At 37.1% G+C, this 23,185-nt stretch overlaps 1 protein-coding gene across 2 annotated transcripts in view; it reads left to right on the top strand.

The window, feature by feature from the left end:
* The first annotated feature begins 20,225 nt into the window (after positions 1-20,225).
* The window catches only part of LOC142614632 (putative LRR receptor-like serine/threonine-protein kinase At1g56140), a 30,115-nt gene continuing 27,155 nt past the window's right edge, over positions 20,226-23,185 (top strand). For both annotated transcript variants that reach the window (XM_075787191.1, XM_075787190.1), the window contains exons 1-2: positions 20,226-20,465; positions 22,490-22,676. In XM_075787191.1, coding sequence (XP_075643306.1) covers positions 20,348-20,465; positions 22,490-22,676 — 305 coding nt within the window. In that variant the 5' untranslated portion in view covers positions 20,226-20,347. The remainder of the gene's footprint in view (positions 20,466-22,489; positions 22,677-23,185) is intronic.

Below are 23,185 nucleotides of genomic sequence, written 5' to 3'. Positions count from 1 at the left end.
ATCTCTCGCGACCACCGGTTATGTCTCGACCGAAGTGGATGAAATTTCGTTTGCATATATTGCGGTGGCCAACCATGCGGTTAGTTTGGTTCTTATCCGAAATGACAATAACATCCGAGAGACCGGTTTATTATGTAAGTAAATCTGCACGAGGCCGAGCCGAGTTATTTACCACCGGAGAAAGCTATCTTGGCGGTGGTACATGCTACACGAAGACTTCCCCATTACTTCCGGTCTCATACGGTTGTTGTTCTTACACAACTCCCTCGAAATCAATTGCGAAGTGCAGATTATATGGGAAGAATTGCCAAATGGGGAACTGTCCTAGGAGCTTTCGATATCAAGTATATGCCTCGCACCTCTATAAAGGGACAGGTCATCGCGGACCTTGTGGCGGAATTTGCTGAGCCTTCGTTAGAAGACTATCAAGAAGGCATGGGTAAAAAGTCAGTAGGCATGATTTCGTGTGAAGGGCCTCCGTTATGGAAAGTCCATGTTGATGGAGCAGCAAATCAGAGGGGGTCGGGTATAGGACTAGTTTTGATATCCCTAGAGGGAATTACTTTTGAGAAATCTTTGAGAATAGGGTTCTCGGCCACCAACAACGAAGCAGAGTATGAGGCCGTCCTCGTAGGGATGAACATGGTTCATAAAATGGGAGGAAAGACGGTGCAAATGTTCTCGGATTCACTATTGGTGGTAGGCCAAGTAGAAGGGAAGCTAGAAGCAAGGGATTCCAGAATGCGAGAGTACCTTACCCAGGTCAGGTATATGCAATCTAAATTTGAGTCTTTTTCACTATTGCATATATCCAGATGTGGCAATACCCATGCCGACTCATTAGCCACGCTCGCAACGTCCTCGGCACAAAGTCTACCACGAATTATCCTTGTTGAAGATCTATTGAAACCCACTGGCACGGATGGTAACTCCACTCAGAAATGACATCCTGCCTGGAGAAAAGACTGAAGCAGATAAAGTTCGCAGGAAAACCACTCGTTTTTGGTTGTCCGAGGACCAGAAATTGTACAAACGTTCTTTTTCCGGACCATATTTGTTATGTATACACCCCGAGGCAACGGAGCTACTTTTGGAAGAGTTACACGAAGGGATTTGTGGAAGTCACACAGGGGGAAGGTCTTTGGCTCACAGAGCCCTCACTTAGGGCTATTGGTGGCCAAATATGCAGAGAGAAGCGCAAGATTATGCAAAGAAGTGCGACCAATGTCAAAGGTTCGCTCCGAACATACATCAACCAGGGGGAGTCCTGAATCCTCTATCTAGCCCATGGCCTTTTGCCCAATGGGGCTTGGACATTGTCGGACCCTTCCCCAAAGCAACGGGAAACAGACGGTGGCTTTTCGTGGGAACAGATTACTTCACCAAATGGGTTGAAGCTGAGCCATTATCAAACATCAGAGACACGGAAGCAAAAAAGTTTGTATGGAAGAATATCGTTACCAGGTTTGGCATCCCTCATACTCTCATTTCAGATAACAGTTTACAATTTGATAGCAAAGCCTTTCGGAAATACTGCTGTGATCTGGGCATTACAAATAGATATTCCACTCCGGCTTATCCCCAAGGAAATGGGCAAGCCGAGGCTGTCAACAAAGTAATAGTGAGCGGACTCAAAAAGAGGTTGGGTGACGCCAAGGGGAGGTGGGTGGAAGAACTGCCACATGTCTTGTGGACGTATCGAACTACACCGCGAAGATCCACAAGTGAAACACCCTTTGCCATGACTTATGGAGCCGATGCTGTAATACCCTTAGAAACTGGGTTCCCAACCCTGAAGAAAAGCTGCTTTATTCCAGATAGCAACGATGATCTATTAATGAGAAACTTAGACTTAGTTGAGGAACGGCGAGAAAATGCCATGGTTCAACTAGCTTATTATCAACATAAGCTCAAGCAGGGGTATGATTCTCATGTGAAACTTCGACCTCTTGGACCAGGTGACTTAGTGTTAAGGAAAGTTTTGGGTACGACGAAGAATCCTGCGTGGGGAAAATTGGGGCCCAATTGGAAAGGACCTTATCGTATTACTTCGGTCGCAGGAATAGGGGCCTACAATCTGGAAGATTTGGACGAACGTGTTGTACAACGTCCCTGGAATGTAAATAATCTACGAAGGTATTATTATTAAATAAAAGGCACTTCGGCCGTTCTTTGTTGTAAACTGCATTATATTCGTTATCTTCGTTCGTCTAAGTATCAAGCTGAAACTTGGTATGCCTGGATCCTCGGACCACATACCTCGTATAAATTGATATTCTTTACTAAGTGTTAAACAGAACCTGAGTTACGTCTGGTCCTCGGATCATCTACTTTGGGAAAATTAACATTTTTAAATTTATTCATCTAAGTATCAAGCTGAAACTTGGTATGCCTGGATCCTCGGACCACATACCTCGTCTAAATTGATATTCTTTACTAAGTGTTAAACAGAACCTAAGTTACGTCTGGTCCTCGGATCATCTACTTTGGGAAAATTAACATTTTAAATTTATTCATCTAAGTATCAAGCTGAAACTTGGTATGCCTGGATCCTCGGACTACATACCTCGTCTAAATTGATACTCTTTACTAAGTGTTAAACAGAACCTGAGTTACGTCTGGTCCTCGGATCATCTACTTTGGGAAAATTAACATTTTTAATTTATTCATCTAAGTATCAAGCTGAAACTTGGTATGCCTGGATCCTCGGACCACATACCTCGTCTAAATTGATATTCTTTACTAAGTGTTAAACAGAACCTCAGTTACGTCTGGTCCTCGGATCATCTACTTTGGGAAAATTAACATTTTAAATTTATTCATCTAAGTATCAAGCTGAAACTTGGTATGCCTGGATCCTCGGACCACATACCTCGTCTAAATTGATACTCTTTACTAAGTGTTAAACAGAACCTAAGTTACGTCTGGTCCTCGGATCATCTACTTTGGAAAAATTAACATTTCGAATTTATTTATCTAAGTACCAAGCTGAAGCTTGGTATGCCTGGATCCTCGGATCATTTACTTGGGAAAAGTTAACACTTCTTTTCCTTTTTTGTCAAAAAACATCAGATATTTGCATGTCTAAATCAAAAGACTATATGCCTTATTTTTACATAGTTCAAACTAGAGATCCAAAATGAAGAATCAAATACTTAAAATGCATCGCTTAATGCAGTTCCCGGCATAATTAAACCTTCCTGGAGTATCAATTTCGATTCAAGTTGTTGTTAATAACTTTGGTAAAAGACAAAGAGATGATGTTTATGGAATGATATGATCAAAACAGAGCAAAAAGTAAGAGTCATCTAAACAAGTAAAACAACATTCGCGCTTATATTAAATTCAAAATAAAGTACTTTTTCAATCACATTTAGAAATTACACTTGATCTTTTTCAAAAAAAGAGGAAGGCAGCAGGCATTCATTGTTTCAGCTTGATCTTCAGAGGGCCTTTGGGGTCTTTAGGAGATGGAAGCTGGACCGAGGACTCAACATCAGTTCCTTTGCCTTTGGGATCATCTATCAAGGATATTGGATTAGCTTGATCACCCAACTCATCCTTCGAAGGTTCCTGAAGGTCACTTGAGGGCTGTACGTCTTCAAGCGCCTTTTCTTGTACTGGATCAGCTTGCTTAGGAGCGTCTTCAGGAAGAGTTGAATCCTCAACCAAATCACCCCCCTTATCCTCAGATGATCCTTGGGCAGCTTCTTGGGCAACTTCAGGAATGGAAGAAGCGCGAATTGCGGGAGGATAGTAGACACTCTCTGCTTTCCAAAGAGTGGAAGAGGCATCAATCCCAGCTTGGGAAAGTGCCTCATTCCACACTTGGAGGCAGTAATGCCTGCATACCTCGGGAACCTGAGCCTTGAAGGTTTCGGTGACCTCCTTCACGCCTATATCATAACCGTCTTGTTCGGCTTGGTCCCTTGAGATCTCGGCCTCTTCTTTTGCTTTCTCGGCCTTTTTCTTCTCCTCAATGGCTTCCTCTTTGCCCTTGATGGCTTCCTCTTTGCCCTTGATGGCTTCCTCTTTGCCCTTGATGGCTTCCTCTTTGGCCTTCTCAGACTGGTTCAGATCTTTCTTGAGATCCTCTACGAGTCTTCGTGCTGCTAAGAGGTTGCTGTCGGCTTCACGGAGCTTTAGGCGCTGATCCTCGGCTTGATTAGTCGTTGTCTTCAGATCAGCTTCCAAGCCTGCCTTATCACTCTCTGCCTTGGCCAACTTTGCTGTGACCTCCTGCAGTTTCTTCTTGTGAAGGTCCGAGATCTTCTGGGCGGTTTCACGCCTGGATTCCTCGGCCCTCAGAGATTTGTAGGAGTTGATGGCAATCTCCTCTGCCCTATGGGCAGATTGAACGGCCTACGAACAAAAAATATAAAAATTAGACATATGTATATAGGAAATAAAAACAAAGGCCAAGGTCTTAGAGAAACTTACCATTGCAAGCTCCTTCTTCAAAGTCATGAAGACGGTATGGTCCCTTTTCTTTCTCAGCTCAACCATATCCTCGGGGAGTAACAACGCCTGCTCCAATGCATCCGCGATGCATGTAGCTGTCCCTTCATCAGAATTTCTAATGGACGCATCCACGGTAATGACCTCGTCGTCCATAGACATGTCAGGGAGCCATGCAGGGGCGCGCACGGCCACCTGTTGGTCAGTTCTTCTTTCCGACCTAGTTTGCATGGTGCGAGCTTGCTTTCCACCCTTTTCCACCTCGGGCTCCTTGGAAACAGAGCCCTTCCTTGCCTCCACCACTTCCTTTCCTTTCGGCTGATCCCTTTTTCTTTTGAGATCAGCTATGTTGGTGCGTTGGGTTTGGGAGGATGGGGGAGGAGGAGGAAGCCTAGCTTCAGGGCCTTTGTCAGCACCCTTTTCTTGAGTCCGAGGGCGCACCTCTTTTGGTGGTTCTTGGACTCGAGGGGCCTTATCAGTGACCTCAAGGACATCCTTTAGACTGGGCTTAGTCTTTCGTTGAATGCCCATATTGTCAGATTCTTCAGTAGTATCCTTTATGATATGAGTAGAGGTGCCGAGGATGGAAGTTGAATCTTCAGGAGAGTAGGGTTGATTAAAAACCTCAAACTCGTCCTCGGAATCTGATACCTCAACTATTTCTTCTTCTTTTTCCTTTACAGTGGAGTGAGAAGGCGCGGCTTCACCAAATGTTAATTTTGTGGAGAAAGGAACTGTGGGAATTCCAACCGGAACGAATTGTGGTGGTAGGATTGGTTGGGTGACCAAGGTGCCTTGAGGAATGGCAGTCCCCTCCGGTAGCAAAAAACCTTCAACAGCAACACTGATCCGAGGAAGACGAGGATCGCGGGCTTTGATCACGCACTTCGGCGCCTGAAAAGCTTTGGATATTGGAGTGTAGCCGAGGATCAGATGAGCTGCTCGGAGTTGGCCGTCAGTATGCACAAAAACCTCAGCTTGTAGGATCCTATCCAACCGTCCGAAGTCAACGAGATTGGGATGACGATCCGCGGCATGTGGATCTGTAGAGTTGTCGAAGTAAAAGAGGGTAAGAATAAGTAAAAAGACAGAGGATAATAGTATGTAAAAGAAATTTCACTTGGAGTCCCTTCCCTTGTCGGACAGGGGAGGCCGTCGTGCCAATTTCCTGATATGATCAGGAAGTCGTTTTTTAGGCCCTTATTTGATTCAGGCAGACATTGAATTAGCCTAACTTCTGGGTATCTAGATTTTAGGTAATACTCGTCTTTTTTGCTTAGGTAATGGAGGTTGTAAACCCAGTTCACGTCGTGGTGAGTGAGCCCTAAGTTCATCTTCTCATTTAAGGCATCTATGGAACCTAGGATCCTAAAGACATTTGGGGCGCACTAGGTGGGAGCTAATCTAAAAGCCCTAAGATAATCCCTAGTCACGGTTCCCATGGGGATTTTCATTCCCCCTTCGATGAACGCAATCATCGGGATTACGACTTCCCCCGTTTTTCTTTTTGTATAATACTCTTCCTCGTTACAGTACCTAATGGATACATCCGAGGGAATTTTGTACTTAACCTTAAACTGCTCTATTTTTTCGTTTGAATCTACCAGGGACGCAAATCTACCCATACTTTTTTTTGAAAAAAGGGGGGGTGTGAAGAAGACTAACTACGCCGAGGATGAAAGACACAGTGAAAAAGGGAAGACGGGAAGGAAAAGAAACAAAAAGCTGATAAGGAGGAGAAAGAGTATTGAAGAACTTACTTTTAAAAAAGAAGAAAGCACGTCACCTCGGACAGAGTACTTGATAGAAAGAGAGAGTACGGGGAGATGGAAAGTGTGGCAGGTACGTTATGAGGTTTCTGTAGTGTGAAGAAGTTTGAAGAAAATTAGTATTTATATGTCAAAAGGTGTTTTGAAGCGGGCGAATTCCCGCCTCAACACAGGAATCGCTCTCGACCGTTGGATATGTGTCATATCAATGAAACGTGGGGGACATAGAAGCGCCAATAATAAATTCGGGGGCGTTTTGCATACCGAAGCATCGGGAACACGCGATGGGTAATTCAGAAGTTATTTCCGTTAGTAATATTCCAGGATTCTGCAGGGTAAAAAGGTCTTTTAATTCGAGATCCTATTTTCCTCCCGAGGTGAAAGAAAAATAAAGAATCTCGAGGGGCTATTGTAGGGGTATTATTGTAGGGGTATTGAGCCCAGTAATTCATGAAGGACGGCCCAACGAGGTCTTTTGGGCTAGAAACCCAAATCCGAAAACATCAAAATGATCGTGGAGTTATTTAAGTGTCCCATACCATCCGAGGAGTAGATTTGTCCTCAGAATGTTAAGCCGAGGATACACAGTATACGTGGAGGACAGTAGAAAGAGCGGTGGAATGTCTAAAGTAAAGCTGCTACCACCGCCTATATATTAAAGACTCTGTAATTGATACGCTGACAGTATAGATGGAAGGATGGGACCTGAGCATAAAGCTTGGAACTTGGTCCCAAAATCCCAGCGGGCTTTAGGGAAGAATGGATGGGACAAGTATCCAAAAATCAGGGTTGCAACCATAAAGTGGAAGATGATGAAGAGAAGAGGAGGAATATAAATAGGAGGGAAGGCATACGAAGAAAGGGGGAGGACTTTGGTGAGTAGAAGAGATAGAATCAATAGTAATCAACACTTGTATCCAAACTTGAGAAATATTATTATAAACCATCCTCGGAAACAATCCGAGGACGATTTCTCAGTCTTACTCTTTGCAAACGATTCTTTGTTTTGTTCCATTGGGCCCAAAGCCCGTTCTTTTTGTAATTGTCTAAACCATCCTTGAAATCTAAATTACAAACCCATCCTCTACAAATTCATTGTGAAGAAAGGCCTTTCAAGCGCATTTTTCTCCCAGTCGTGGTTTGGGAATTTGAATTGTGTCCTTACAAATACAATTGACACAATATTTTCATGATTGTTGAGATGTTAATTTCTTATAGGCTAAAATAAAATAATAAAATATCATATTAGAATCAACTACAACTAAAAATAAAGTTATTGTACAAAAAAAAAACGCTACATTTACAACATTTTTCACAACATTTTCATAACAAATCATAGGTTGTAAATTGCTATTGGTTCTAATTTAATCTTGCTAATGAAATTACTTTTTTGCCCACCAATAACAACTTGTAATAACAACTTACTACTTATAATTTGTTATAAAAATGTCGTGGACATAACATTTCTTTTGTGAAAATGTTAAGACATCTTGTTGTCGTCATAATATTTTTAAAACTACTGAGCTATCAATTTTTTACAAGTCAAAATAAAATATAACAAAATTATAAATGTATTATGAAAATATTGTGCCATTTTGTTGTGTTTCTAAATTTTTTTATTAGTTTAGTCCATGTTGCTAAGCCAAAATTCATTGTTTCACATACAATTTGTTTGAGTTGACTTTTTGTTTTTTTTTTTTTCCTTTACACACCAATTTAAGTAAAAACACATAGTTTTACAAAAAAAAAGAACTTTTCATCCTTTAGGTTTGGGATAGTTTACAATTCCTCCTTTAACTTTAAAATCAAGCAATTTTTCCCTTAATATTTTGGAAAAGAGTAAATATGTCATATTGTGATTCTCTCAGTTGAACCCTAATGAAAGCTTATGATTCTTAAAATATTTTATTGTGTAATGTCTAAAATACTCCACTAAATTTTAACATCCTAAATTTTTTTTTTCACGTATTTTGAGTTCTAGATGGTAGTAATGCTTGGAAAATTGGAATGATAAGATAAGATATTTTATTTGTTACCTAAAGAACATTGATGGTTTAAATTTTCAAAAATTATAACTTATCTAATGGAAAATTCGATGACACAAGCATTTTGTTTTGTTTTTTTTTTTTTTCTTAGCAAAACTTAATTGCTTATTGTTGAAAGATGATGATATTCGTTATCATTCTTAGAAGTTTTTATTGAGTGTATATATTGCCTTTATCCAATAGGTACTAAAAAACTATTATAGTAAAATATATATTTATATGTTAAATAGCTACTCTAACTTTGTGTGTGATCAAAATTCTTGCACGAATGAAATTAACTTTTTATGACATGATTATCAAAATTCTTGAAATTAATGTTTCTTTTGATTAATGTAAACTCTGTATACTTTAAAAATAAAATGATTTATATCTTTGTTTTGTGATATAAATAAAATTTAGAATTTACCTTAATCACTATTCTTATTTCATGGCAAGCATGTGCCCTGACTATGTTACATAAAATGCCAATAGGGATAGAAAGTTGACCATTGTTTACAAAACTATACACTTTTTTTTTTTTTTTGAGAAACCACCCCTGAAAAAAAGGGGGGAGGGAAATTTCATTCCGGCATATCAAAAAAGTACACAGATTCAATATCAGGAGGGATTTCCTCCATCCATACATGAAAATGGGAAAACTTACAAGCTGATCTTGCTAGCCTGTGAGCTACTTTATTCCCTTGCCTATGGGTATGACAAAAGGATATACTTTTGAAAGCTGAAGAGAAAAAGTTGATATCCATGATGATGTGCCCGAAGCTTGAAGACTGCCATCCCCCTCTGGAGAGCGCTCTGATGGTAGTTTTGGAGTCTCCTTCCAAAATTATCTGGTCTAGACTTAGTTCTTGCGCAAAACCAATGGCACTGCGCGCTGCCAATACTTCAATCGTCTCTACAGATGTAGGCAGTGGAATAATTTGTGTAAAGGTAGACATTACAAGACCTTTGTCGTTTCGGATGATGTAACCCAAACCTGCTAAACTCTTTTCTTTAAATGTTGCCCCGTCAAAATTAACTTTCACCCAGCCCGCTTGTGGAGGAAGCCATCTGGAGGTGATGGGAGCTTTTGGGGCAGGTGGGAGTGCTGACATTGCTCTCTGAAATTCCTGTAGGTTGTCTAAGGCCATGGAATTAATCTTCCATAACGGAGCTGAGCTATCACCTACTCTAAGATGGTTTCTACGGGCCCAAATAAGCGATACAATCATGGCAAACAGCTCGAAGAGGTCGCTGCGCGTCTGGCAGAGCTTGATGACTTCCACAAATGAGTTGCAATCTTTGGAGAGTTTAATTAACCAAGCAAATTTGGCCTCCCAAATTGAAGTTAATTCAGTGCAAGACCATAGGGCATGAAAGGAAGTTTTACTCTTGAGTTTACAACCAGGGCAGAGGCCATCGTTAAGCATTCTTCGCTTCAACAGATTAGCTTTTGAAGGTAGAGAATCTGTTCTAGCTCTCCATAACAAGATTTTAACTTTGTTAGGAACCCGAAGGCTCCAAATGCCCTTCCAAATTCTCTTGGTGGGTGTTAAATCAGAAGGACATTGGAGACTCTTTCAACTCTTCCTCCATAAGGAGTCTATATGCCGATCTGACAGAGTATTTGCCATCGGGAGAGTGTGGCCAAAACATCTTATCCTCACACTCTCTAAGGCTGAGGGGGATGGACTTGATAGCAGCAGCCTCGTGAGGTAGGAAAATGTTGTCAATTGCTTCCTGAAGCCAGTAGCGTTGCTCTTTATCAATTAGAACAGATACTTGAGCATCGTTGCCAAGGAAATCTCTCGGTGACACCACTCTCTTGTTGTATGGATTAGGGAGCCAAGAATCATGATATATCTGGATCAAGGTGCCATTACCCACCTGCCACTGCACCCTTTTGCTGATCACGTCTCTCCCTTTTGATATGCTCTTCCAGACGAAAGAGCCATTACGCACCTTAGCATAAAAAATGGAGCCATATGGGAAGAATTTTTCCTTAAAGAATCTGTAAAACAAAGAGGACTGATTGTCTATTAGCCGCTAGACCTGTTTTGCAAGCATGGCGTCATTGAATTTTTGAAGCTCTTTGAACCCCATTCCTCCTAAACTTTTTGGCTGGCATAATGATTTCCATTTAGACCAATGGATCTTTCTTTGATTACCCCTTTAACCCCACCAAAATTTTCTTATCAAGGCCTTAATTTCGTAGCAAAGAGTAAGCGGGAGCTTAAAGCAGCTCATGGCAAATGTTGGGATCGCCTGAATCACTACTTTGAGGAGTACTTCCCGCCCCGCTTGGGAGAGTAATTGTTCTTTCCAACCTTGGAGCTTTGCCACTACTCTTTCCTTGATATAAAGCAAGCTTACTTTCTTCTTTCTCCCTACTAAAGAGGGAAGGCCAAGGTATCTTTCTTATTGCTTAATCTCTTGCACTCCTAGCGAGATTTTGATCTGATCCAAGATGTTAGGTGGTGTGGATTTGCTGAAGAAAAGACCAGTTTTGCTTCGGTTTAGTTGCTGACCGGAGGCCCTCTCATAGCAGTCCAAAAGTTCCTGGATTTTTTGGCATTCAACTAGGGAGGCTCTGTAGAAGACCAATCTATCATTTGCAAAGAAAAGGTGTGTCAACCGAGGGCCCCTTTTACATATTGACACTCCTCGGATCTGCCTAGACTCCGCTGCCCTATGTAACAGAAAGTGGAGACCCTCAGTGCAAAGGAGAAATGAGTATGGCGAAAATGGGTCCCCTTGTCATGAGCCTCTAGAGGGTTGGATCGTTTGAGTGGGCTCACCATTAATAAGAACTGAGTAAGTGATAGTCGAAATGCACTCCATGATTAGATTGATCCACTTGATGTCAAAACCCATTTTCTTCATGATAGTCTCAAGGTATACCCATTCTACCCGGTTGTAGGCCTTGCTCATGTCCAACTTCAGCGCCATGAACCCTGACTTCCACTTTTGATGGTGTTTCATGTAATGCAGAGTTTCAAATGCCATGAGGATGTTGTCTGTTATAACCCTTCCTGCTTGGAAAGCACTCTGGTTCTCAGATATCACATGAGGGAGGATAGCTTTCGGTCTATTAGCTAGGACTTTAGAGACAATTTTATATACGACATTACATAGACTGATCGGCCTAAAGTCAGTAATAAGCTTAGGAGATTTAACCTTAAGGATCAGGGTGATATTGGTACATTTAATCTCTCTAGAAATTTTACAATTTTCTAGACAATCAAGCGTCGCAGAGCAAATATCTTCATCAATCAAAGACTAGAAAGATTGATAAAATAAGGGAGGCATACCGTCGAGGCCCGGAACTGTGATGGGTTTCATCTCTTTAACAGCTTCTTCCACTTCTTCTTTGAGAAAAGGTCTGAGGAGTTGGGCGTTCATATCCTCTGTGATAGAAGGCTGCACTACCTCCATGATTTCTGAAAATTTTGAGGGTTGGGATGAAGTGAACAAAGAGCGGTAATAATCACTGGCTATTTCTTTGATCAAGTTGTCCTTCGTGCACCATGAGTTGTCAGAATTTCTTAGGCCCGAGATTCTGTTTCTCCGGAATCTATGGGAAGCCTTGCTGTGGAAAAAGCTTGTGTTACGATCACCACACTTGAGGAAAAGAGCTCTGGACCGTTGTTGCCACATTTGGTTCTCTTTGTCAAGAAGATCATTGAGTTCTGCCCTTAATACTTTAACCACCTTGTAATCAAGTTTTCCTTTAGCTGCATTAATCTCAGCTTTGGAGAGCAATTTGCCTTTTTATTCAAGTTGCTTTTTAATGCTACCAAAAGACTGGTGGCTCTAGTCCAAGAGTTTTTCTCCACAAACTTTGATTTTGGTAGCAATCTGCACCATAGAAGCATTCCTCGATGTTGACCCCTAAACGTTGTTGACAGTGTTCCTACAGCCTTCCTCGCACAACCACATTTGCTCAAATTTAAAGGGGCGGTCAAGACGAGGAATAATACCTTCCAATTTAATCAGTGTAGCTTTGTGATCCAAGGAGTGAGTGCGGAGGTGTTGTACCTTAGTATCGGGGTAAAGAGAGAACCAACCATTGTCAGCCATCGCCCTGTCTAATCTTTCAAGGAACAAACCGTCAGCTCGTTTGCCTCTCCAAGTGAATTGTTAACTTGTTACATCATGACTTAGCAAAAAAGAAAAAAACCTCAAACCTGTTACATCATATTCCACTCATGCGCCTCTATTGGATAATTGGCTGGTAGATTTTTTTTCCCTCTTAGTTAACACACAAGAGAATTGCTGTCATAACATTTTTATAATACTTTCACAATAAATTATCAGTGGTAAGTTGTGAAAATATTATGGATATAGTATTTCTCACACACACACAAGCTATATTTATTGAAAATGAGAGTTACAAAATTCCGAATACAAATGATTTATACGACTTTTTTTGTTTCACCAATCTTGTCAAATATTTATTTTACTTTCCTTATGAAATAACTAATTATTTGTAACTTTCTTTTTTAATCTATTTTATGTTTTACCAATTACAACTGATATGTATTTATTTTACTTTCCTTATAAAATATCTAAAATTTAGAATATAAAAAAGAAATACATAACAATTTGTAATTTGTGGAAAATAAAATGGAACACAAAAATGGTAGAAAATTATTTACATTCCAAAAGATGAATACAAATCCTTTATACCACTTTTTGTGTTCCACTTCAAGCACCACCAATCATAACTTGGTATGAAATTGAATTTTTTTTTTTTTAACAATTTAAACTTTGGATATTTTATAAGAAGAGTCGAATAAATATATGTTAAGTTGTGATTGATGGAACATAAAATGAAACATAATGACTTTTAGATTTAAATATATGTTAGGTGAGATCGTAGATCGTAGGATCGGATCATGAATTGTAAGATCCTACATATATTCAGATTTAAAGCAAAAAACACATTGATAATGATTTTAAATGTTGAATAATCACGTAAAATATAAATTCATCCATAACAAAACTAAGATTTGCATCATATGATGTAATTTGCATGTCATACATCACTAAGTTTATACTAACGAAACAAATATATTTAAGTTTTGATCCAATGTATCTAAAAAGTTCAATAAATGTTTAATTAGCAACCAAATACCAAAATATTTGTCAAAACATATGGAAATTTTTTTTCAAGTTTTAGGTTCCAAGTTTGAAATCCAAAATAAGTTAGCAAATGAAAACTAGCTAACTACAATATGAAATTCCAAAGTATGATGAATATTAAGGTGAAGTGGACATTTAGGGCTTGTTTGGTTTGTGGCTAACTCATTACTCAACATTCATCACTCAAAACTCATCACTCAAACTCATTATCCATCACTCAAAACTCATTACTCACCAACAACCCAAATCTCAAAATAATTTGTTTGGCTTATCACTCAGATTTTGATATCACTCATTTTTCCCCTTTTTAGTGGAGCCCACACCTGCCACAGCATAGAACGGTAACCTCAGCCCATATAAAAAATATTTAAAAAGCTCCTCTCCTTCTTCTTTAACTCACGCTGACTCCCTTCTTCCCAACCCATTCTTCCCAAATCTCAGCTCTCTCTGAATCCAATTCCAAGCTCTCCGATTTCCATTTCTAACCCATGTCATCAAATACCCATCTCCAACACATTGCAAATTCCATCTCATATCTCTAATACCCATCTCCCCAAATTCCTATCTCCAGAAAATAGAGAGACCGATCTCGTAAAGTTGTGCCCGGACCCATCGAAAGCAAAGTTCGAAGCTTCTCTTCTCCAGCAAAAGTCGAAGACCATCTCTAGCAAAAGTCAAAGACCCATATCGATGAGTTTTTGTTTTTGTTTCTCACTAAACATATCACCGAATCTAAAAACCAGTTTTCACTAAACATATCACCGAATCTAAAAACTAGTTTGGTCGGCGTACGATGATGTTTTATTTTCCACACTCTCTGGGAAAACATAGACTATGATCGGTCTCTTCGCTATTTAAAATGGTAAAAAAAAAAAACTCTGTTTCATCTAATTTTTATTATCAAAACTATCATCATGCTCTGTTTGGTTGAATTTATATTGATTAATCTCCTCAACTCTCTCTTCAACTTTCATCTTCGCAGCTTCAAAGGAAATAGGGTTTCCATTGTAAGGAATTTCCTCTCTTATCTTTGCTTTGGCTTCTCATACACACTTCAACTTCAATTCAAATATCTCAGTATTTATCATTTCCTGAATATGATATTTATACTTTTGAATTGCATTGCATTGTGGTCTTAATATGAGGAATTTTTTGTTGTTGAAGTGGTGGTGGAATCTTCACTGATTATGGGCATTTACAAATGTATTTGTAGTGGTCGGCATTTCGTTTTCTCTATTATGGGAAATTGGGAATATGAAAAATATTGGGTTTTTCTTGAAGTGCAAGATTATTTAATCTGATACTAAGTCATTCGTACTTTGTAATTTGTACTTAAGACATTTGTACTTTGTATACTCAGCGATTAATACTCAATAAGGAATGCACGCTTTGTGATTAGTGCTTAATAGATTGATTTACTTGGTGCACAACCTTACTCTTAAAAATGTGACAAATTGTTCATTTGTTTGTGATTTTGTTGGGAACTATTTGTTGGTGAAATGGTTGTTGTTGGCCTGGTCAATCATTCTTTGCTGCCTCTGTGGTATTTGTTTGTTTTTACCATAATTGTTTATTTTGTGCTATGTGTAGAGAACGTGGTGTTTGAACTTATGTCGGAAGGAAGTAACTACTACTCCAGCTCTAATGGCCATCCATGCAACATGGATCACTGTGTGGTTAGGACATCATTGAAGCTCCATAACTTTGGTAGGAGGTTTTATGGTTGTAGGGAATGGACGCTGGTGAGTTTACATTTGTGTTTAGTTACATTGTTTGTAAATTTTTAATAAATTCTTTCATTTCGCCTTAATTGATATTGTCATGTACGTTGCAGGATGATGACTGACATTGTAAATTTTTTAGATGGTTGGACAACAACACCTGCAAAAACCAAAGCATGAACTAAAGATATTGCAATATATAAACGGACAAATTAATATAAAATACTAAGAGAATTGCAATAATGTTAGCTGAACTTACCTTACAATGTAAGTAACATGAACTAAATAACAAATATTAAAAAAGAATATAATACTATAAAAAAACACCAAGTACATAACAAAGCCCACACACTAATTTAAATGATATCAAATTCATGAGCATAGTTCACAACACTAACATTACAATAAAACTACGTTAAATAAAAGTGTTCAACTGAATAAAAGAAATAAAACCAAACGTCGAACATTGTCCAAGCACACACCCATAAAGTCCTTAAATAGTACTTAAAAACTAAACTAAGTGATTCACATTGAAATCACATAACAAAACATCACAAAAGCAATCCCCATTAATTATCCGGCTGCTAAGCATGGCGCTCCATCCACCTCCTCCTTCTATGCTCTGGCATGCACATGAATAACACCATTTTCTCTTTCTTTTGGAGAGTCTCGACGATGTTAACATAGGTGTCATCATCAAGATCTTCATACTGGTTTAGCACTTCTAAAGCTCTCCTAAGCGAGCAAGGATTGCCACCACCGATGGATTGTGCAACATGACTAGAGCTACCACTAGACTTTCCCTTTTTGTTGTTGGAAAACCTTTTCCTTGCCAAAGCAGTGTACTCTTGAAGAGCCATGGTCATCTCACTAGCCCTATCCACTTTCTTGACAACCTTCTTCCCCTTGGTAGTAGGCTTTTCCATGGGACGTTTGTCCGCATGTTGGGTTTGCTCATCAACAGGGGGATCGTCTTGGGTTATGCCCTCCATGTTGGGATTGTAGCAATCATCATCACCCAACTGGGCACGACGTACCTCATTGGCAAGTTCCTCTTCTAGGGCACGCTCTTCATCGTTATTTGGGGCTGGCGTGTTTGAGGAAATTTAAAGGGAACCGGTTGTAGTATTAGGGCCAAAAAGTTGCTTCAGCTTCTCATAATTAGGACACCTTCTCTTCCGTAATGCAGCTGCCTTAGAATCCTCTTGAAATGACAATATATACATCAAAGTCTTGCTAATATGAAATAGAAAATTACAAACAAATATGCAAAGAATTAGGGTAGTAAATATAACATACTGCAACCACATTAGCCCACACCTCCTCTGAACCAGTAACCGTTTGAGTTGTCTCATCCCACCCCAACCCGGTATGCCTCAAAACATGGCTCCACTTTCTCTGTTTTTGCTTAAGCCTATTATGCTTATCTTTCACTTGCTTAGGGAGGAAACTCTTCCCAGTTTGCTCATTTAGGGTTTTCGCAATTGATAGTCAAGCTTTGGCCTTAAAGACACCATGTTCCATATTCCCCTTTTGTTGTTCATCAACCATAATATCAATGAAAATTTGTTCAATGTGAGGAGGCCACAATTTGTCGTCAGTATCCTGAGTTTCTTGTGCCATCTAATACAAATTTCCCAACACAATTGCATATGTTGATATATTTGTATATTAATAGTTCTATGAATGGGCCACTTGAATCTCTAACCAACTACTCAGCTTAAGTGAAGAAGACAAGAAAACCTATTTAGAAAGCAATTTAAGCCTAAGTGAATAAATTGGTTCTTAGCATGAGCAACTCAGATATGTGGCTCATTTTGCTACTTATCAAACCGACATCTACATGGCCTTTGATAGGAAAAATCACTTAATTTCACTTTTAGTACAAAGCATCTTATGGTACCAGTTGAGTGAGTCTTATATCATTGGGAGAATAATTTTCTAGTTGTATTCTCCTAGGACTGTCTATCAGCATACATGGTGTATAATCAAAAATGCCTTTGTATTAGAAGTAGAGCTTTAAAAAAGAAATTGTTTATTCCTAGAGTGTGAGTGATTTATAATGCATCTTGATCCTCTAAATCCTAATCTTTCTTCTAGTAAATAAATACACATTTTGCTAGTAAAAAAATCCTAGGCTTTCCATGAATTAAAACCATAAACAAATGCCAAAGTTAAACATAGGATTTCTAGATTTTCAAGCCAATCAATTTATGTAGTAATCTATCAATGCTATGCCTAACCAATACTAAAATATAAAATGTTTCAAAGAAGGATTTAACACTTCGGGTTCAAAACGAAGGTAGAACTTAAGAAATTCATAAAGACCCAAACCAACATCAATACTTTAATATATCTGATGACTACAAAATGATTAGTAGTTTAGTACACGCTTTGCTATGGTCATACGTTGTTAGGAGTATAATACAAATGATTATTTGATTTTTTTATTTGATTTTTTCACTTACATGCTCTGTTTTGGACCTATGGTATTAGAGTAAGATAATAGAACTTTTCCCTAAAAATCCATATGAGAAGAATTCAATCAACATGTACGTGAAGGAAAATTTTGAAATCAATGATAATTTATGACATACAGGCCTGTCCAAGTAAACTGTGACCTGAAGAAAACTGTCCGACATATAGTATTTCTCGAACACAAAAGCTATATTTGTTAAAAATGAGAGTTACAAATTCCGAATACAAGTTGTTTATACAACTTTTAGGGTGTGTTTGGTTGGAGTGAAAACAGTGAGGATAGAAAATAGGGTAGAAAATGTCATTTTCTACTGTTTGGTTGAGAGGAGGAGGGGCAGAGAAAAGTGGTGGAGCCCACAAGTTTTCTCTCCTCTCCCTTCAAAAGACAATCTCTCCAAATTGGAGAGAAAATTAGAGTAAAAAGTGAGAAATTTTTTTGACAAAACTACCCCACTTTTCTGGTTTTTTTTTTTTTTTTTTTTTTACGTCAACGTTTCTGGGTTTTGGCTTTTTTTTTAATAATTTTTTTTAATTTTTCTTTTGACTTTGCAACTGTAGCGTTTTTTTTTTTTTTTTGGTCAGGTGTGGGTTCTTCTTTTCTTTCTTTTTTTTTTCTCATAATTTTTATTTTTACTATTTTTTAAGAAAATATTTTTGGATGATATTTTATGCTATTTTTTTGAAATGTCTATTTTCATCTATACACTTTTATTAAAAAAAAAAGTATAATGTATTACTTTCTCTTTTATTTAAGAGGGATATGATGGTAAATTTATACAAATCTTATTTTCAACCAAACCAAAAAAAATTTCATCCCTCTACTTTTCCTCCCTCTCAACCAAACACAACTAAGGAAAACTAAAAACTTTTCTATCCTCCCACTTTTCCATCTTCCCAACCAAACAGACCCTTAATGTTTCACCAACCTTGTCAAATATTTATTTTACTTTCCTTATAAAATAGCAAATTATCTATATAAAAAAAAATTGTTCTATTTTATATTCTAACGATCATAAGTTATCATGTAATTATTTTACCCTCCTTATAAAATATCTAAATCTTAGAATAAAAAAAAAAACACATAACAAATTGTAATTAGTAGAATATAAAATAGAACACAAAAATGGTAGAAACTTATTTATATTCCAAAAAGCGAATACAAATTCTCTATATTACTTTTTGTGTTTCATTTCATGCTCCTCCAATCACAACTTGGTATGAAATTGATTCTTTTTTTTACACTTTAAACTTTGGTTTTTTATAAGAATAGTCGAATTAATACATGTCAAGTTACGTGAGTTCTAAATAGTTCAAATGGTAAAAAATTTTATAGTTGAATAAGAAATCTAATATTCAATCCTTGCTTATACCAAAAATCGATTGGTGTCTTGATTTAATACCTACACCAAAAACTAATTAGTATATTGATTTAATAATAATAAATTATCATAAAAAACGTCATAAATTAAAACTCTTTCTTAAAAGAAAAATACATGCCAAGTCATAATAATAGATGAAATACGAAATGAAACACAAAGTGGTATTGAAGATTTTTTTATTATTATTTGGGTACTGAAGATTTTTATTCCCAAAACACTACCCTATTGGTGGCAACTTGGTAGGTTTTTATTTATTTATTTATTTAGTTTAGAAAAGCAACTTGGCAGTAAGCAAGTACATGTACAGGCTTCACATTTCATTTTCGGGTTAGTTCAGCTCTAGGCCATCTAGTCATAACTCGTGGCCCTTTTTGTATATTTTGTACAAGTCAATGACTCATCATGACCGTAAAACCTGTTACAATTTCCAAAGATATTTTTGGGCAAGGAATCGGATGCTAAGAATGCGTTTGGATTCAGCGTTTTGGCGTCTGCGTTTCTCCTTCAGCTTTTTGCCTCTCTTTTTTTTTTTTTTTTCCCCCCAGCCGCACTTGTTGACTGTCCTGCATTTCTCCTTTTTTTTTTTTTTTTTTTTCTTGCAGCAGCACGCTTCTCAGGAACAAACGGCTACTGTTCATGAACAATAGCCGTATATATCTGACTTTTCAGCTGCTTTCTCCCGTGAACAGTGCATTCGTGTACTGTTCACGGACCCACAAATTTTATTTTCAGTTATTTTTTTTATTCAAAATGGGTCCCACAATATTATTTATACATTTAAAAATTATTTTGCTACAGTATTTTCAGTTTTCAGCAATAAGTTCTATCTAAACGAACCCTTTATAAAATATTCGAAGTTTAGAATTTAAAAAAACATGGGAATTTGGTCCGGTGGCTTTGCATATTTATGAGAAGCTTCTCTGTGACATTGCTCTTCTATTGAGAGAGTGAGAATTTAATTGTAAATTTAATCTTAAATAATATCGTTATAAATAAATAATTTTTGTTGAACTTTCTCAATCATTTTAAGCATACTATTATTTTAATAATAAAATATTTGAGAAAAGAGAAACAAATGACTTAAAAGTAAAATTGACCCAAAGTCTTTGCAAGTTACAAACAATGTGAAGCATTAAGGTAGGTTGTCACTTATAGATGAAAAAAAAAAAAAGAAAAAAAAAAGTAAAGACGCGTGAATGGAACATGATATAAGAGGCTAAAAGCAACACGAAACTCAATTATGAACAACGGTCCCCTATTGGCATTTTATAAAATATCTGAAGTTTAGAATTAAAAAAAAAACATAGGAATTTCGTCTGGTGGCTTTGCACATTTATGAGAGAGCTTCTCTGTTACATTGCTCTTCTATTGAAATCATGGTAGGATCATCACCTCTTCTAGTTTTAGCCTTTTGTGTTGCTTGCATCTTTGGCCAACTTTTTGAGTTAGCTCAAGCTCAAAATGGGACCCAACCTGCTACAGATCCTGCTGAAGGTGTGCCTCTCTCTCTCTCTCTCTCTCTCTCTCTCACACACACACACACAGTTTGTTACATATTAATGTTTTTGGCTGATCAGAGCTTTTTTTTGTCTTCTGCATATGTTAGATATGAACAGCAACACGAAACTTCTTTTTTTGTATTTTTTGGGTTATAATCCAATAAATAAACAATGAATGCCAAAAACTGTGTTTGTTTATAATTGTTGAAGTACAAAACTTGAAGTAATATATAAAAGGCAAGCTTTTAGAATTTGATCGTGCTATATAGCTTGCAAATCTAGCAATGGATGAAATTAATAAGAGCCCCAAACCAACGAATCATGCTGATAAGTGCAAGGTAGATATTGTACTTTTGATATTATCATCATTTCAATGGCAAGCATAGCTTTACAATTGTGCTGGCAACTTGTGGCGTCAGCTATTACATTATTTGGGGTGGTGGTAAATACTAAATAGTATTAGTGAGGCTTGGGTACATCATAAATTAATAATTACATATTTAACTAAATAATCAGACAGCTATGAGCAATGCTCTCTCTCTCTCTCTCTCTCTCTCTCTCTCTCTCTCTCTCTCTCTCTATATATATATATATATATATATATATATATATATATATGCATTGAAATTTCAAAGGCCACCACCCTAGTAATTTAAAAAGAAAGAAAAAGTCATGAAAGATTTTTTTTGGGTCACTATATAGATTGATGAATAAAAACAAAATTCAATCAATCTATATAGTGACCATAAAAAAGATCAAGGAAAAAAAAGAAATCTATGTTACATGGATTTTACTCACTGTTTCATTCACTGATTGATATTTTTTTTCACCCTTTAAAAGTGGTTAATTGTAATTTTAATTCTTAAAATAAATAAAAAAAGTATTGGTAGATTTTTTTTTTTTTTGAGGAAAATATTGGTAGATTTAATAGTTTTGGACAATTTGGATATTTGTTAATTAAGTGAGATTTATTTAACGGTTCAATCTGTGATGGGTATCAATGATTAGAAAGTTCTTTTTTTACTCTTCACAAAAAAGAAAGTTCTTTTTTACAAACACAACATTATTATTATTATTATTTTTCTGTTTGGGATGGGCTTAAAATAAAGATAAGCTATTTATTTTTTTAGTAGGATATATTGCAAATTACACCATTGAAGTTTGAAGTTAATTGAATTTTACACCCTCAAGTTTTAGAAACTTGATTTTGCACCCTCAAATTTGCTTCTATTACCAATTCACCCTTACCGTTAGTTTCTGCAATTAAGTAACACATCATCATGCTAACATGTTTTATTTTTACCAAATTAGCCCCAAAACTACAATGTTTCATGATAACTAAGTGCATAGCTGGCAAAACTACGTCCTTTTAGGCATAAACTTAAAACACAAACCTGTAGCCTAAACCGCAGGCCAAATTCTAAAATTAAAAATATAAACTACAAAGATGGCAGACCTCATACCTCCCTAACTCAAACCCCACAAGCCCAGGCCTCCCTAACCCAAACCCCACGAACCCAAGTGGCAGCGGCAAAGGCTAACCAACAATGGTGGACGTCATTTTTGTTTATGGCCTAGTGATTCGCGAATGCTCAAAAATCTAAGATTACAAAAGCCAAATTCAAAAACAGAGAGAAAGAGGAACAGCTCACTGTCGGCGCAGCTGCTGCCTAGAGCCTTCTTCGTGGTTTATGTTTTTAATTTTAGAGTTTGGCCTGTCGTTTAAGCTACAGGTTTGTGTTTTAAGTTTAGACTTGAAATGACATGGTTTTAATTGTGCTAGCTAAAACGACGTAGTTTTGGGGCTGATTAAGCAAAAATAAAATACATCAGTACAGAAGAAACTGAAAAATCAATTTTATGAAATTTTAAGGTGTAAAATCTAATTAAGCCAAACTTCAAGGCGTAATATACAATTTTTGGTATAATAATTTTATAAATTTCGCTCTTTTTTTCTAAATAAAACTATACTTTTAAACGGTGGCAATGATGTTTAATTGTGAATTTGATTGCATGCAGTGAGAGCATTGAATACAATATTTCAAAAATGGGGGATCTCAGCATCATCAAATCAATGGAATATAAGTGGGGAACCATGCAGCGGAGCAGCCATCGACTCCACAAGTTTTGATGACCAAAACCACAACCCCTTTATCAAATGTGACTGTTCGTACAATAGTAACTCTACTTGCCACATTACCCAATTGTACGTTTCTTTCTTTTATATATATATCCTCATGTTTTGTTTCCCATGCCATTTTTGCTTAGAATTACAATTTCAACACATTCAATAAAAAAAAAATAGTTTAATGTAAATTGCATTTTTTTATATTATAATTTTTTATTGAACTAAAACGAAAAGCAAGGGGATCACCTCTATTATATCTGACTGGTTGTTGAAAAGGTTTAAGTTTATTTTCGATATTGGTTAAAAAATTAGTATCAAAACTGTTGGATATATTATATTAACTGGTTGATGAAGAGGATATTATATTTTAACTGGTTGCCTAGTAGCAAAACTTATTTTTATATGTTATCATATACTAAAATTCTATGTACCTTTATAGAGTGGCAGAGGAAAGTAGCAATAACCTTTTAAAAAAAAAAAAAAATTTGACAGGTGAGGTCAGTTGCCAATGTGCATTACAAAAATCCCTATTCATATCCTTGTTTTATAATGTTTGTCCCTAAAATTTTGTTATTGGACCTGGTGTT

Source organism: Castanea sativa, chromosome 11 (assembly GCF_040712315.1).
Source record: "Castanea sativa cultivar Marrone di Chiusa Pesio chromosome 11, ASM4071231v1".
NCBI classification, from domain to species: domain Eukaryota; kingdom Viridiplantae; phylum Streptophyta; class Magnoliopsida; order Fagales; family Fagaceae; genus Castanea; species Castanea sativa.
This window is presented reverse-complemented; position numbering and strand designations above follow the sequence as displayed.